The following is a 17564-nucleotide window of genomic DNA, read 5'->3' as shown; positions in this document are numbered from 1 at the left end:
AAGGCGAAATGGATAACCGCCATTGACAAGCTAAACACAGAATCAACATGATGCAGAACATTCAAGATATCATCACAACACAGAATCAACATGATGCAGAACATTCAAGATATCATCACAAGGCAAGGCTAGCAACATAACCGCAAACAGCTTAAGCCTACACTGGAGGAGGGAATTTCCAGAAGTCCCAAGCTTGAATTAATATGCAAGTAGTATTCCTTTTAAGTTTAAACAAGAAGGGGGCACAGGAGAAGTAGAAAGAGAAGCTTGGCCAAGTGGAAACAAATTCAAACAGGGCTCCAATAAAAAATTGAATGTAAGATATATATATCCCAAGATAAATGTACTTTTATGTAAGAGACCTTAATGGAGCAATCTCCTGTTTGACAGATGCTTTTCAGTAAGACAAATGCTTCGGCTTCAGAGATGGAATGATTGACATTATCTGCCTCTCCCTGTTGGGAGCTTCATCGTGCTTTTCCCAGAGGTCAAACCTGAATAATTGTTTCGCCTTCCTGGGAACAAATGTTGCTCAGAGAACAAGGCAAAAGAATTATGTACACATCCACTGGCCTGCTTTTATTTGGAACTACTATCCAATCTCCTCCTCTATTTGGCCGTCTGCAACAACATTGATATACCATAAACATTGAAGATTTTATTGAATTAATATAATTGCAGATAGACTTAAATAAGTAAAGGTCTCACCAGCAAGATGAGTAGCTAAGTTCGCTTGAGCATCAGCCTCGGAGTTCAAATTCTTTTGAACGTGACAATAGAAAGATTAGAGATTTGCCATGATCAACTTTCAGAAAGTAAAGAGCAGAAGGAATCCAAAGCTGGTAAAAAAATTTGACATTTGTGCTAGTACCCCAACAGAAGGGGTATGGGATGGCAAAATATAAGAAAATCATTTGAAGAAGTATGGTTTCATCCAAGAAAGAACAAAACTATACAACCAAAAATTCACAAATAGCAAAGGAACAATAAACATACCCGCAGTACATGACTTATCTCAAAAGAAAGAAACTTATCCTTCAGTTTCTTCACCTCCCCATGCAACTCAGACATGTTCTGGTTTTTTACCTTCCATATACCCTGAACCTGTTTGACAATGTTCTCTTATCATGAAAAGGCAACCAAAAAGTTGCATTTTGAATTAATAAAGTGAAACAGATTGTCATGGGAAAGCAAAATTTGGCATGGAGACAAATGCATTTGAATTTCTTGTGACTCTATCTTAGGGTAATTACTACTAAGTAATTCTGTGGTTAACATTTTTACTTCTGAACTTGTAGCCGCAGCTACACTTGGTAATTGATCAGGAGATATTGCAGCTGAAAACTAAAATATTCATGTCTGTCCAGTTCCAGTTTTGAGACCAATTGGTAAAGGTCAGGGGATGCTGCATTCACTATGATTGGCACGGCATTGGAGCTGAAAATGGGCAGACGAAGAAGGCACTTGGTTCGAGCAATGAAATAAAGAACACAGATACCGAATTTTATGCACAATCATGATAGTCTAAAATTGCTTCCGTGATAATCATAAAGCTTGGTTCTCCAAGTAAATCTATCATCCAAGACTAGAATCTACACTTGTAATTGGGATACTTTCTGAAAATATAGAACATTCAAACGACAGTCAAATAGAAACCTATGACTGGTTGGTTCAAAGATAAACCCAGCTTTTTCTCGTAGTAACATATTCTGTCTGCTCCACCCCTCTTCTCCTTGTTCTTACAGCACCCTCAACTAGCTTGACTAATCAAAACAACTTGTTACTGATGGGCTTTTGATATTTTTTGACACATGGGAACCATTCAACCGTATATCAGAGCTGGTGTTATTTTATGTTACTTCAAGTTTCTTGTTACTTCATGTCAGGGATCTAGGTGGAATTTGGAAGAAATCGAGGGAGAGGATAGGAAGGGAGAGAGAATTCAGAAGAACAGAGAGTAAGATCAAAAAGAAAGAGAAAAAGAGAGAAAGATGAAGGAGAAAACAGATAGAAATTGGGGAGAGAACTGAACAGAGAGAAAACTTGAGTTCTGTTATCATTCTACAATTTATTCCCATCCTCTAAGATTTAGCTTATTTATAGGCTCTCTAACTCTCAGTAATTTGGATTACTTATATACAGGTTATCAAATACTATCATCAAGCAGAAATGTGAGTTAAGACTTTAGGGACCTCTAGAGGAGATACTGGGGCTTTTCTAGTTACAATTGGATGACATTAAATATCTGCACTAAGCCTTTAACCTTTGCTCTTGTGATGGATAAACTTAAAAAGCACACCAAATAATAGTTGCCTTGGTATATATTATTTGCAGATAATATTGCCTTGGTGGATTAAAAAAAATTGCTGATACTAAGTTTGAATTATAGAGGACCCTTGAATTTAAAGGTATGAAATGTAAACTTAGTAAAACTAGAAGTGAGAATGTTGTTGTAGTAAGACTTGAAGATTAAGTTGTTTGTATAAAATATTAGTTTACGGCTCTGTTTATTTGGGGTTTCCCTATTTTCCAGTGTTCGGGAGCAGGAAAACACAAAAGGCAACAGAAAATTAATTCCAATCAATAAAAAACCTAACTTAAAACAACACACAAGTTGGGGAAAACGACCTCCCATCTGCTAGAAGGGAAGTCATTTTCCCTTGCCCTAAAGCTCCTCTCCCAACCTCCCTAATAACTCTAAAGTGCTTCAATTAGCCCCCTTTTGTGTTTGTGTTGCCATCTATCTAGGTCACCATCTACCTCACAGTTGCCTTTTCTATTCACCGCTGTCATCTGCGATGTCAACTCTCTCTTTGACGCTCTCTCCATTCAGTCTCTATCTCTCCGCCTGGCTCTCTCTCTCTCTTTGTTTGGTCACAACAAGCGTTCAAATCCTCAGGTTACAACCAAACAACTGAAAAACACATTTTAGGAAAATTCTTTCCAGAAAATTGTTTTCTTTGAAAACTGTTTTCCTTTTCCCTCAAGAAAACACTTTCCCCCAAATAAATAAAGCCTAAGTATTCATATCAATTGTTTAAAACGAATGGGAGATTATTGGATTTTAGTACTCATGGATATCGTAGGATGGATACTGTGAAGATGTGTCCAATATTTTTATTGGACACATCTCTTTAAAGAGAAATTTTAGTGGAGATGTGCGTCCATAAAACTGTCTTTGTTTTATGGCTCAGGATGTCAGGTAGTTAAATAATAACTTGTGCAAATAACATAACTTAGATAATGATATTATGGTGATTAAGCAATCATACAAGATATAATTAGAAATAAGACTATTCAAAGTAAGGTTAGAATGGTGCCTATTGAAAATAAAATACATGAGACATAATTAAGATGGTTTGGAGTCTTTAAACATGTGAGAAAAAGATTGATTGATGCACCTCTAAGGCAAGTGGATGGAATAGAATAATTTTGTAATAAAAAAAGTAGAGGGAAACCAATGAAAAAACTAAAAAATACTTCGTCATGTTATGAGATATAATAACCTTACAAGATATAAAGATGATTGGAGAAGTATAATTTTGCAACTGTCGTCACCTAGAGGGATTAAAGCTTTTGATGATGATAATTTGTAAAGGAGCTTTGAGAGACATATATATGCACTCCAACCTGGTTGTCAACTAAACATATTATAGTAAAGGTTCCTTTTTGTGGTATCCAAAACAACAACATATCTAGCCTTTATCCCACTATGTGGGTCGGCTACATGAATTCTAGACTTCCATGTATTTCTGTCTTTTGTCATATTTTCATTTAGGCTTATACACTTCATATCAAATTTTAATGTCTCTCCAAAGTCTTATTGAGTCTACCACTACCTCTTTTTTTGACTAATTGTTTCATTTTATCAACTCTTCTCACATGAGTGTTCTAGGTCTTCTTCTCACATGACCAAACTATCTTAGTCTAATCTCTCTCATCTTATCCACGATTGGCACTACTCCTACCTTATTACGAATAACCTCATTTCTAATTTTATCTTTTCTTGTATGGCCGCACATCCATCTTAGCATTCTCATCTCCGCTATACTCGTCTTTTGCTCATGCTGGTATTTGACTGCCCAACATTTTGAGCCATACAACAAAACTGGTCTTATAGTTGTCCTATAGAATTTTTAATTCAGTTTTAATGGGATTTTACCATCACATAATACCCCCGATGCATTTCTCCATTTTAACCAACCTATCTTAATTCTACGTGTGACATCCTCGTGAATTTCTCCATCTTTTTGAATCACTGATCCCAAATATCGAAAATGGTCTTTTCTTTATATGATTTGGTCTTCCAATTTTATTATAACACCATTCACTCTTGCATTCTTACTAAATTTACATTCCATATATTTTGTTTTCTGTCACGAACCTAGGGTTCATAACAGGCTGAAATTGGCAAATTTAGAACTAAGAATTGACAGATTTGGGGAAGAAAATGAGAAGAAAGAGAGTGAGAAATAGAAGAACAGAAAAGAGAGGAAGAAGAACGAGAGAGGAAGAATGGTATAGAAGAAATTAGAATTTCAATTTCATAATTTTTCAGCATACCCTAACAAACCAATAGCAATAGCCTTATATAGGTATTACAAGCTCAATAACAGCCTACCACGTGCAACCCATGTGCTTCTAAAATATCTCCTAACTATTATTATAATACTATTACTATATTGCCCTTTACTTACTACTTGGGTCATGACAATTCCCCCCTCCTTGAGAGAGTTCTTGTCCCCAAGAACTTACAACAATTTAGCCATTGCTCCTCAACCAATACCAACTCTCTCTAGCTTGGTTGTTCCTTATTTTATCATTCCCTTTCTAGGCCGCTTCTTCTTTGTTCTTGGATACTCCTCAGCTAAAACAAAAATGATAATCAGTGCAATCAAAGCTGCATCTTCCTCCAAGGAGAGGCATACCATTTCCCGTGGGTTTGTGATAGCTACCAAATTAAGACAGCTTGTACCCATAGATTGAGGATCCAATATGATGCCAAATCCAGTCAATATATCCTCATCTAGTGCCTTCATTGAATTTAGGTGTTTCTGGTCACAAGCAACAGCTGAAACTTGCAGTCCTTCAGCCTTCAATTGATGTTGCTCCTCAACCTCAAAATTTACAGCAACATCGTGGCACATTTTAGGATCAGTTCTACACACCTTCACAACATTGGAAGATATTTCAGCTACAAGTAGGCCATCTTCATAGCAGTTCTCATCATCAATCTGATTTGTAGACTGATTCTCAACACAATTTTTAGCTTCTTTCTCTTGCAAAATTTGGCCTAAACTTATGTCTTTATAACCTCTCTTTGCTTCTTCAGAATCATTAGTTACCCTTAACAAGTTTTCTTCGGTTCCAGCCAATGGTTCTTTAGTCCCAACAAGATTTATCACTTTTTTAATAACTAAATTTTCATCCACCTGAGGAGACAAATTCCCAACCTTAAGCTTGGTAACTTGCAGCTCTCCATTATCAACTGATCCAGGCTTCCCATCTAGTTTAAAATCATCTGGCAACTCATCATTTCGGTTGGATGAGGCAGAATTTTCACTGCAATGTTCACCACGCTCCTGGTTCCGCCTTTTCTTCATTTCTGATTCATGCTCCAACTCTTCCATAAAATGATCAATGCTCCTTGCTTCCTTGTTTGCTCTTTCTTTCAGCTTCTCTTGCTGCTGCTCCATTTTTAAGAATTTCTCTTTATTAAAACTTTCATGATAATCATCAAAGTATTCCGCTGGAAAGTTGTAATGATACTTCTTAATCAGTATTATTGCAAACTCTTGTAACTTCTCGCGGAACATTCGACCGAATTCCTTGCACTCTTCATGTATTACACTTCTTGTTTCCTTGTCAACTTAGCTGATCCCCCTCTTCTGTTCCTTGTTGCTGCCAACTAAAAATGCAGCCTTCTTTGGCTGCCATTGAGGCTCCATTCCTACTAAAAATGAAGCATTATGCTTCATGTATGCACTGCCTCCCTTAGCTTCATGAATAGGACACCCCACTAAGAATGCAGCCTTCTTTGGGTGCCATTGATGCTCCATTCCAACAGAAAAGGAAGAATTCTTCTGCTGCAACTGGGACTCCAATGGTCTCAGATCTGTACTACTACCCATGGTCGAATTTTCACCAACAACATACTTCAATGGCCAATGAATGGGAGTTATATACATGCTTCTGTTTTGCATGTTGTAGCAGTTCCTAGACTTGCCTTAATTGCAACTCAAGAGTCGGGCACCCACTCCTTTCCACTTTGACCCAAAAATTTACAGCCAGAATCTACCTTAATGAAGTTGGATCGTAATTACTGCAAAGGAGCGCCCCAAGTCACAACCTAGAATCACCCATCCAAATTCGCCTTCAAAAATCCACTCCCAGCTGCTCTGAACCTTGCTGGAATCCGATACCGAAATTGCTGGGCTTCTTAGCCGAGACCCAGACCTATTCCCTCCTCATCGAAATTGGCACCTTCTTCTCCTCAATCCACTTGCTCTTCTGCTTCGCCTTCCCTGTTCAAACAATCACGTCAACAGCAATATCCCAAAAACAGATCGGAATTCTCTTAGCTCAATCACCGTCGAAGTCCTTCTCCCGACTCCAAGCCTAATTGATGTCCGACATACACCTTCCGAATTAGATCGGAAGCTCAATTTATCCGCCGTCAATCACGATTTGCAACGGCCGCGACCCACCCAATCACCGTCCACTAGTTGTGACCATTGGCTCGGTCTCATAATTTACTGAAATTTCACTGGGATCTGCTTCGCGTTCCACTTTCAGCCTCAAATAGCCGCCCATGCTACACCCCCGAGCTTCAGAATCAATTTCCGAGGATCACCCGTAGTGACTGTGGATCAAATGCTAAGAATTTCCAAACTCCAGCCGAGGATAACCTCGCTAAGTGATGCCATCCAATTCGGAACTTACGGTGATCGAAAATTAGCAGCCCATGGTGTTGGGACTCAACGAACGAACGAACGAAGTCAGAGGAATCCGCTGATCCAAAATGGAATCCGCCTACAGTTCAATCCGAGATCCCTTGTACCCCTAACGATTTCAATCAATCCTTGATTCTTTCCGATTTAGATTTGAACGCGAAAAAATCCACTGTTCAGCCATTTCTACAGGGTTCACCACGCTTCTGCAACTCCGTCACTTCGGTAGAGTCGTCGAAATTGGCCTGTTGATCAAACATGCGGCTTCCAAATCCTCCTAAGCTGCTATCGACACCTCCAATAAAACCGAACAACTCTTCTAGATCACAAGTCGCGATCACCTGTAGCTCAGCTTACCTAATCGCTTCCTGTAACCCGACCGGCTCCGAAAACTATCCTCCAAAGTAGCCTCAATCAGTTCTGAGGGACGCCTTGCTTGGTGACGATCTCTCCTTGGTTCCTTATGAATCGGATCGAAATTGTTGACCGATCGATTCTGTTGAAGCTCTTCGACAATTCGCCAATATCACTATATTTGCCTCAATTCCGTCTAGAATAGATTGAAATCACAGTCGATGAACATGCTCTGATACCATTTGTCATGAACCTAGGGTTCATAACAGGCTGAAATCGGCAAATTTAGAACTAAGAATTGACAGATTTGGGGAAGAAAATGAGAAGAAAGAGAGGGAGAAATAGAAGAACAGAAAAAAGAGGAAGAAGAACGAGAGAGGAAGAATGGTAGAGAAGAAATTAGAATTTCAATTTCATAATTTTTTAGCATACCCCAACAAACCAATAGCAGTAGCCTTATATAGGCATTACAAGCTCAATAACAACCTAGCACGTGCACCCCATGTGCTTCTAAAATATCTCCTAACTATTATTATAATACTATTACTATATTGCCCTTTACTTACTACTTGGGTCATGACATTTTCCTTCTACTTAATTTAAATCCTTTATATTCTAAATTGTTTCTCCACAATTCAATCTTAGTGTTCACTCCCTCTTTTGTTTCATCCACTAACACTATGTTATCTGCAAATAGCATACACCATGGCACCTCTATCTGAATGTGTTTAGTGAGTTCATCCATTACTAAAGCAAATAAGTATAAACTTAGTGCAGAACCTTGATGCAGTCCCATTGTAATTTTAAATGGTTCAGTATCTCCTTCACATGTTCTAACCCTTGTTTTTGTATCGTGATACATGTCCTTAAGGGCTTGTATATAGGCTATTCGAACTCATTTCTTCTCTAAAACCCTCTATAATACTTCTCTAGGGACCTTATCATAGGCTTTTTCTAGATCTATAAACTCCATATGCAGGTCCTTATGATGATCTTGATACCTTTCCATTAGGCACCTTAATAGGTATATAGTTTCCATTATTGACCTACTAGGCATGAAACCAAACTGATTTTTCGAGACGTCTGTTTCTTTTTTGAGCCTCTGCTCTATTATTCTCTCCCAGAGTTTCATGGTATGACTCATTAACTTAATTCCTCTACAATTTTCACAGTTTTGAACATCTCCTTTGTTCTTGTATATAGGAACCAAAGTACTGTTTCTCCACTCATCTAGCATCTTTTTTTATTTAAGAATTGCGTTAAATAATTTCGTTAGCCAGGAAATGCCCTCTTCTCCCATGCATTTCCATGCTTCTATTGGTATATTATCCAATCCAATTGCCTTGTGATTTTTCATATTTTTTAATGCTTGCCTTATTTCTTTTAAACTTATGCGTCGATAAAATATATAGCTCACGTTCCCTTCGGACTTATTAAGATGTCCCAACCTAACTCTTGTGTCCCCACCATCATTGAATAATTTTGTGAAATACTCCTTCCATCTCTCCTTAATTCCCCCCTCATTCACTAATACATTTTGGTTTTCATCTTTTATGCATTTCATTTGGTTTAGATCCCTTGTTTTTCTTTCTCTTGCTTTAGCTAATTTATATATATCCATTTTTTCATTTTTTGTATCAAGTCATTTATATAGATTCTCATATGCTTTTGACCTTATTTTACTAATAGCTCTTTTTGCTATCTTTTTCGCTTCTTTATAATTTTTTAGGTTTTCTTCATTGCTGCACTAATATATAGCCTTATAACAGGTTTTCTTCTTTCTAATTTTTAATTGTACCTCTTCATTCCACCACCAAGACTCCTTAAGGTTTGGAGCTCTATCATTAGATTGAATGCATTATAATTGAATAATATGACTTCAAATAAACCAACTGGATGAAATGGATCCATATGGGCAAACCAGAATTCAGAACATCAGCTTATTGAATTGAGCTGATTTATTACGAAAATATTCCAGTGTCAAGAAGCAATGGATGTGATAGGGTGCTGGAGTAGTAGGATTTTGTCTTTGACCACAATATGCTAATATCCATTTAGAGTGTGAGAAAGACCATTTCCCATTGTTGGACCACATTATTAAAGCAGTAGGAGAAGTGGCTAGATGCAGACCAAATTTTTTTCCACTCTGTTAGACTAGATCACAGCACTCCGCCGATTTTCTCGACTCAAATAGCTCTCCTTATCCACTCATACACTAGATAACACAAGCAATAGAAACACCACAAGAAATAAGAAAACAAAACAGCAAGAATACACACAGAATTTATCCTAGTTCGGTCTTGGGAACAAGACCTACATCCAGACTACTTGGTGCCTCTTTTCCACTATCTTGAAACAACTATAGGATGATTTCAACGAGAACTTGAACCCTACCTCGCCCATATGCTCTGAAAGCTAACAGGATTCTAGAGAATACAAGCTACCCCAGCCACTCTCTACCTCTCGCACTCAATCCCAAATACAAGACAGAAACCGGAACCTAACCTTCCCGGAAATAGGCGCACTAAGCTAATCTCTATCCCTATCCCACGATCCCTATTTATAATTAACTATCTGCCCAACTGACTGAAACTAACTAAATTGGTCGGCTGCCCCTTCTAGAAACATACCTTCTAAAAGTGAAATTAATTCTATCTCTTCAACAGAAAAATACATGCGGCAATACAGCGATATTGTTTACATCTAATCTAATCTAATACAAATGACACAACACACTCTATACACAAAAGTTTCTACAAAAGGACAAATAAATAGCCTCCTCTAATCCAGTGAAAAAATATATTTCTAAGCAACTGAACCATAACCTACATCATCATCCACAATCATGTACATTAAAAGGTTAGTATTATATCTCCCATCACACAAACTCAAAGAACAAGTTCCACATGATAACTATTTGTTTCCTTTTCAAGAGAAAATTGAAACTACTATGAATATTCTAACATTTTTATCTTAAAAATGTAGTTCTAACTAAAACAAGAAAGGAAAGGATGCTACTCAAAACAAATAGTTAACTCCCAAAGATACTAATCATTAACAACAATAGATAACTATATTATAGCACATAAACAAATGGTGGTGACACTGCAATGTACAAAAGATAAAAAACCAAACCTGCAAACACACAAGTTTTGAGTCCCCCACAGCGCGAATATTTGTATAACCTTTCTTGAGTGCTTCTTTCATCCCTAGAAGTATGGCTCGATATTCAGCAGCATTGCAGGTTGCTATGCCTAAACCTTGACGTAATCTACAAATCTATTGTAAAGTCCAGATTAAGGGACATTAAATGTGGAAAAGAAGGAAAAGATAACCAGAAACCCCCCAGAGGAAGGATTACATACCACGGTTCCATCATCAGCTCGCAGCACAGCTCCAGCACCAGCTTGCCCAGGATTTCCTTTTGAAGCACCATCAAACTCAAGAATACAAGAACGCTGCACATAATCACCGAAATTAGGTTCTCAAGCACCAATAGCACAAACTTAACCACCCCCCCCAAAACAAAAAAGAAAAAGAAAAAAAGAAGAATACATTTATATTCATCATCCTCTCCCAGTCCAAGATTCCTAAAAATTCCTAGTCTTCCTCTGTTTTTTTTTTTTTTTTTTTTTTTTGGGGGGGGGGGGTGGTGTTGTTTGTGGAAGAGTAGACCAGTCACACCCATTCTTATTATGATAAGTTTCCATAAGTTTGCAGTGAGTAGAATTCTTGTAGCCAACTCCATGAAGTGAGATGACGGTGAAGACAATTTTAGCAAGTAAATGGAAGAAGCAGGCATTCTTATTACTGTATCCAACTATCCATCAAGCATGAATAGGACATCCACACATGACATAAGATAGAATTTCAGCCTCAGATGTCAGGATTGACCTTGATATGCTTTCTTGAGGGATCAATTGCAATAGATGTTGATGCAATTACTTCCTGCAAAATAAAATACATGCCCACTTCACACAAGACTACAACAGGGTCAAAAGAAGTGACTACTGGAGTATTATGCATTGCAAATAACACACAGCAATTATGGTGTGCAAATAAAATTAGCAGTTATATAGCAGTGACCCTGTTGACCTGTTGAAGTTGCTTCTAAATATTAAATCTCACTGGGAGCAAGAATCCCCTCAACATTTGCACTAGAGATTTCAATTTTATTCAATTATCACATTGATGGAACTGCTCGCAATTCTACAGAGTTCTGAATTTTTTTGGTTCTCCCCGAGAGGCAAAATCTTCACCAATCCTACTGCCTTTCCTTTTTCTACTTAATTTTCAGTCTTTTTCACTATCATTGAGAAAGCTTTTCTTCTTTCTTTCTCCAGTAGCATTTTTTCTTTGATTAAATAAATGCCACCAAGGGATCTAAGAGATTACATTATTCAACTGGCATCTTACAACAATAAAATCTCAATTTTGCAATGCGAATCCCATATCTAACTTCAAATGACCTTTTAACAGGCTATTTCTTTGTTGTGTCAATCTAGAAAATTGAACTGTCATGTGATCCAGAAGCAAAACTGCTAAACTTCAAAATTATATTGTTCATCGTGAGATTCTTCTAGAACCAACAGGATTTTCTTTCAGAATCTTCATCACTGAGAAATGAAGTCAAGTCCCAGAAGAAGGTTGGACATATAGACAAAGTATAAAAGGTATCGATTAGGATTTATGTTCTTATTTCCTAGTTCAGTGGAGATTCCTAGTCTGGTAAGGATTTGTAAATCAATAAATACATCACATATAGAGATTATTCAGAGTTTGATAATTGATATAGAATAAAAGATTTTTAGATTTTCTTTCTTGGATATTCTTCTTCTATTCTATAGCTCTTCTCTCTTCTTCCTATTTCTCTCCTCCTCCTTTGGTTCTACATCACTTGTACTTCAAGATTGGCCATCCAAGTATATTATAACACTGTACAAGGAAAACATCAAAGGCAAAAATATTAATAAAAGGATGAATTACAACATAATAGATGTAAATACCATGGACTCTCACCTCAAAAGTACAGTTAAAAGTTAAATACTAAGCATGCTAGTTAAAGTTAACTTTTATTGGGACCAAGCAATGAAATATGCTACCAATGATTGGAGCATGCATGAATGACCAACTTCTAATGCTCTAACATACCATCTTGACCTGCACCTGCACAATAGTGGACTTCTGTATAATGCCGCTTGTAACATCATATCACTCATCTAAAAGTGCTAGCTGACATTAACTTTTGAATTCCTAGGACCAAGTACTAACCCAAAACATCACAGTACACTACTCATAAGATTGGGTCAAGGCATTAAAGGACCCAACTTCTAGGCAACCCTTCTCCCTTGTCTGATGAAAATAGCAGTCAATTTTTCTATTCTCTCCACATCTAAATTAGACTTGTTCCCACATCAGATCAGGATAAAAGCCATATCCTAAAACATAGTATTATAGATTCACTCGTATTGATCTATTGAAAAGAGTAAAAAGAAAAATAAACAGAAAAAATTGAAGAAATAAAAAGGCAATGCCCCATCATGAATATGTGTTCATGTTCAGGGGAATGAACAGGATATAAGAAAAACTACTGTGACACTTGTTCCTGAATCACAATTAAGAAATATATGGCTATTAGAAATATGCTGCCAACTTCTGTTATATAACAATGACAAAGACATTTTCAAAATTAATTTTCTGGAGCACTGTATCGGTGCTTTCTTAATTCTGTGTCAAAAAAATCAGTTACTGAACATCATGAGTTTCTGCACTTGAAATTTACCATAGTTTCTGCTCCCAGCACTTCATGTGACCTCTTTGCTGGCAGATCCTTGCTTGGAGTTTCAACTATGGAAGAAGGTGGTTGCTGAAAGCAAAACAATATATTAAGTTACATATTAGCCATCCATTATATACCATCAAGAAAAACAGAAAGTAATCCTTCAATTGTTGCTTACATAAACAAAAGACAAAAAGAAAAAAGAAAAAGAGAAAATATTCTGAATTACCCAAAGTTGGAGATCATCATAATCAGCTTGACTTCTGCAGTTTGTGATTCTATTCATATTTCAAACAGCAATCCCAGGCCAGGAAAAGGATGATGGGAAGTGTTTGTCTTAGATATGAAATGGAAATAATTAATCTATTTTTTTGGAAGATGTGATCTTATAAATCAAGATTATGAGAAAAGCACTCCAGTTACTGCATCTGAAAATTTGGAATAACTCAACTTTAGGAGGAGGTTATAAGCTATGCAGTTTTCACAACAACAAAGTAAGATTGTCAACCATTTTTTTTTTTTATTTCCTTTGATAAGTGAAGTTAGGACAAATCAATAATGACAACCTGATAGAAATGTGAATAAGGTGCCATGCCTATAATGTTCCTTTGAAGGCAAAACCTAAATAATACCCCTGATTTCAGATTGCAAAGCCAAAACTTTTATGGTAGTATGTCGGTATGTTGATGAATTTGGCAATACTATTAAGAGCCAGACTGCAAGCCACATTTCCAGAAAAGCCTAGTTCAAGCAAAGCAAGGCATTGAGATCTCCATGCACAATAATATTTTCAGGGGTGGTCACCAAATGATACTTCAATTAAATGCTGCTGATTGATTCAGAATCTCAAATCATGACAAACCAAAACAATAGAATGCACATGCTAATGACATGAAAAATCAACTTAGGAGAAAGTTCAAGTCATATGGCAGGCTTCATGTATATGTGGGTATTTCTCATGGCCAGTTTCAAGCGTCAATGGGGCAAAATCTATCCCACAAGGTGATGGGAGCTGCAATCTCCCATAAATGGTAAGGAAACCCTCGGTTGAGGCAGCCCCAGCCATTTTGATACCAATGGGGCAAGCAACTTCAAATGATTTGTTCTTGTTACGATATTGTGTTTCAGATTTAATGATAATTTAGAAAGTGGGGATTGCATCCACATCAGCTTGTACTGCCATCACCACACTGTAACAGAAGAGGTTGTTGCCGAAAAAATCACAATTTCAAACAAGAATTTTATAAAAAAAAACACTGGTTCCAAGCCTTTTACTTCTATGAACATGATTCCCCTGTAAAAAATACACAGTAGCAGTGCACGCAGCCTTCGGTGATTGACTTTGAGAGTCTTTGAAGGTTCAAATTCTATTAACATAAGGGATGTTTAGCGGGTATGATTTGGTAAGATGCCAAACTCAATTATAAGTTCATCAAAACTCAACTAAAGTCACTTATTCCAATGCATTTCATATCAAATGAGAAAAGATAATTACCCCACTAGGGAAGCAAATATTTGGTCAACGAGTCTATATACAACCTGGACTCACCTGAAATGGGCAAGGCACAAGCGGGCCAAAAAGATCCTCTTTCAAATCGGCAGCTCTAATGGAATAGAGAGCATTCTTAAGCCCACGAGATAGAAGATATTCCTCAGTGTCCTGAGGCATAGAGTATCCTTTGTACACACTGACAGGAGGATCGCTTATCTATCACAAGAAAAAGGGGCATGGAGAGCATATGCAGGTTTAGCAGTAGAAACTTGCATGTAGACAAGTGATGAACAGTACATCTGCTTTCCTACACATTCTAAATAAGACTAAAAGAATCAATTTGGAAAAAAGCGAACAAGATTTGGCCAAAACTGCCACCAGTCATTAGCACACTGGCATCTGCCAATTGACAGGTATGACCAAACCACAAAATACATGGGTGCAATTGGTGAAATAACAGAATCAAAATAACAGGTCAGGAAACAGATCCAAGTACCAAGTAATGCCCCACAATTGACTCTTGATGGGAATCTTCAAAATTTTGTAACTAGAAAGCTCAGTACCAAGTATTTTAGCACTACTAATTTGTAATACCAAACAATAAAATGTTGACACAAAACTTGGGGGCTTTTCTCTTTTTATTGATAAAAGAAATCTTGGTTGGCTGCAAAAATAAAAGAATAAGAATATATCTGATCAGATCAAATAAACTGAATTTTGTTCTTTCTTAAAAAAAATCAAAAAGCACCTGTAGTGAAGGAAGACATTTAAAATAAACCAAAGAATGCATATCTATCTAAACAAACAAGCCAAAGATGCATGCCATTAACACCTTGACTGACATAATAATTCTCAATTTAACTCAGCTAAGCCTTTTCTAAAGTGCTTGAGGTTGGTTACATGCATTCTCTTTCTCCATTCTGCCCTATCAAGGGCTAAGATACTATTAGGTTCATGCTTGTAAGACATATAATAAGTCTATGCTTGCTGTGAAACCCACTAGTTGCTAGACCTTCGGGCCAAATATGAAAAAAGAAAGCATCAAACAAGCACAGTCAAAGTTCTTAATCATCATAACAATTACAACAAATTCTGAAGTTTGTACTGCATCCCCAATGCTGAAGCTCCCCGCCCTACAAGAGATGGGGGAGGGCTGTATTTGTATGCAGCCTTTCCCATGCTTTTTTCGCAAAGAGGCTGCTTCTAGAATTTGAACCCATAACCTTCCAGCCACAAAGGAGAAAACTTGCCATTGCTACCAAGTCTCCCCTCCCTGACGCTTGGATTGCAATGCGAGAAAAATTGCTATAACATCAATGAGTTGTCAAGAAACATTTTTAATCCAACCAGTTTAACCAATGAAATTTCAACAACCTAAATCATGCTTAGAAACTTCTGCTTAATACTTTAAGGACCATATAATCCTAAAAATGCCTATGCAATCTAAGCTCTCATACATTGTAAGATATTAACTTCAAATCCAAAAATAAGATAATCAAGTCAACAACATAATAAAGGACATTGGTTCGTAGATTGACCTAACGAAGTGGGGGGGGGGGGGGGGGGGGGGGGGGGGGGGGGGGGGGAAAGATGACACTAGAATGCAGGGTCAAAAGGAATACCGAAGATCCAACTTGAATTTGACAGTCGCTAAGGTTCTTGTAAATGCCAACAATGTCCCCCTTCCGCACAACAAAGAAAGCATTCTTCTCTTCATCCATAAACGGTTTAGAATCCAATTTACGTGAACGAGACTTACCTCGACCTCCCATATGAGGTGAGTAGCATTGAACACGAAATATTGTCAACCGAAGTCCCAAATTAACAGTTCTAATACTGGGATGCTCGGATCTTACTTTCCAGGAGGGAACAGAGAATCCCCAAAATGAATTCCTTGCAACAAAATCACCTGTTCTTGATAGAATAGTCGCAGTACATGCACGAAACAAGGAGTTCATGATAGGGTAGGGGCCCTTCCAAATTCTTCAGATTTCTGGCAGGTCAATATGGGGAATGAATACTATTCTGATACGTTGACTACAATATTTCTTTTTGAGGGCAAAAGATTTTCATTCGGTAGTTATTTAATGCTAATCTTTTGCTTCGGTGATTGATAAAAAAGAAAAAATTTATGCTTAAATCGACTTCACTTCATTTCTAACCAACCACCAAAAGTGAATGCATTTGGCCTTAACCCATTCAAGATCCAAACCAAAAGTAAATGCATTTGGCTTCATTCAGTTCCCCAACTTCAGTGAGTGGATTCTTTCCACCCTAATATACCAATTTTCGAGTCCTAAACCCCAAAACTGCAAGACTCAACGCTTAATTCTATGGCATTCCCCCCCCCCCCCCCCCCCCCCCCCCCCCCCCCCCCCCCCCCCCCCCCCCGGTACCCTTTCAGCGGCAAGTGGTTCGGATAGGTTTGGGTATATATTTCTGGCTCCGTTTGGTTGGCGAGAAAGAAGAAGAAAACTGAAACGGGAATAAGAATCCTAGGGAGAAGGAATATGTTGCATACCAGTTTATTAGTAGATGAATCTCAGAACGCTGGCTAATAAGTCAGCATTACCATCTTCGCTGCTTTACTTGGAGAGAGAGAGTCTCGGGGTTTAGGGTTTTTGTCGTTCAAAATTTTTCCCTCAATTCTCAAATTTCCCCAATTGGAAGATCTATGGCCTTTGGTTCGGAACAACCAATCTGGTTCGAAGAACCACGCTATTAGTACTCCTCGGACAATAATGCATTATAAATAATAAAAATATTTTTTATCACGTTTCACTGTTTTGGATGAGGGGTATTTTAGTCATGTATCTTATCATCTTACATCATTTTATTGCAGAGTATTTTAAATATTTTAACTATATTATGTAAGACATAATGTACCAATAGCATTTTTCCTGATTTAAAATGTGAGCAAGAGACCTCAATTCAATTCCTTAATCTTAAAATTAATCATAATTAATTTTTCATTATATTTATTATACAT

The 17564-nt window shown here is 37.3% G+C and overlaps 1 protein-coding gene across 1 annotated transcript; it reads right to left on the bottom strand.

Moving 5' to 3' along the window:
* Positions 1–175: 175 nt before the first annotated feature.
* LOC127788482 (uncharacterized) lies at positions 176–17253 on the bottom strand. The gene is made up of 9 exons (XM_052316816.1): positions 16198–17253; positions 14633–14791; positions 13087–13170; positions 11199–11252; positions 10670–10762; positions 10440–10583; positions 997–1104; positions 709–760; positions 176–621 (listed from the first exon to the last, which is right to left on the bottom strand). The coding sequence occupies exons 1-9, from the start codon at positions 16531–16533 to the stop codon at positions 593–595; spliced, it is 1059 nt and encodes a 352-aa protein (XP_052172776.1). The 5' UTR covers positions 16534–17253; the 3' UTR covers positions 176–592.
* Positions 17254–17564: the final 311 nt, after the last annotated feature.

The sequence above is a fragment of the Diospyros lotus genome, chromosome 13, assembly GCF_014633365.1.
Source record: "Diospyros lotus cultivar Yz01 chromosome 13, ASM1463336v1, whole genome shotgun sequence".
Lineage (NCBI taxonomy): Eukaryota > Viridiplantae > Streptophyta > Magnoliopsida > Ericales > Ebenaceae > Diospyros > Diospyros lotus.
This window is presented reverse-complemented; position numbering and strand designations above follow the sequence as displayed.

Coding starts and splice junctions, on each gene's coding strand:
- LOC127788482 (XM_052316816.1), bottom strand. CDS start 16,533: ATGAACTCCTTGTTTCGTGCATGTACTGCGACTATTCTATCAAGAACA. Junction 1,105..10,439: donor CAAAACTTGTGTGTTTGCAG/GTTTGGTTTTTT, acceptor ATTGTCAAACAG/GTTCAGGGTATATGGAAGGT. Junction 761..996: donor AGATAAGTCATGTACTGCGG/GTATGTTTATTG, acceptor CACGTTCAAAAG/AATTTGAACTCCGAGGCTGA.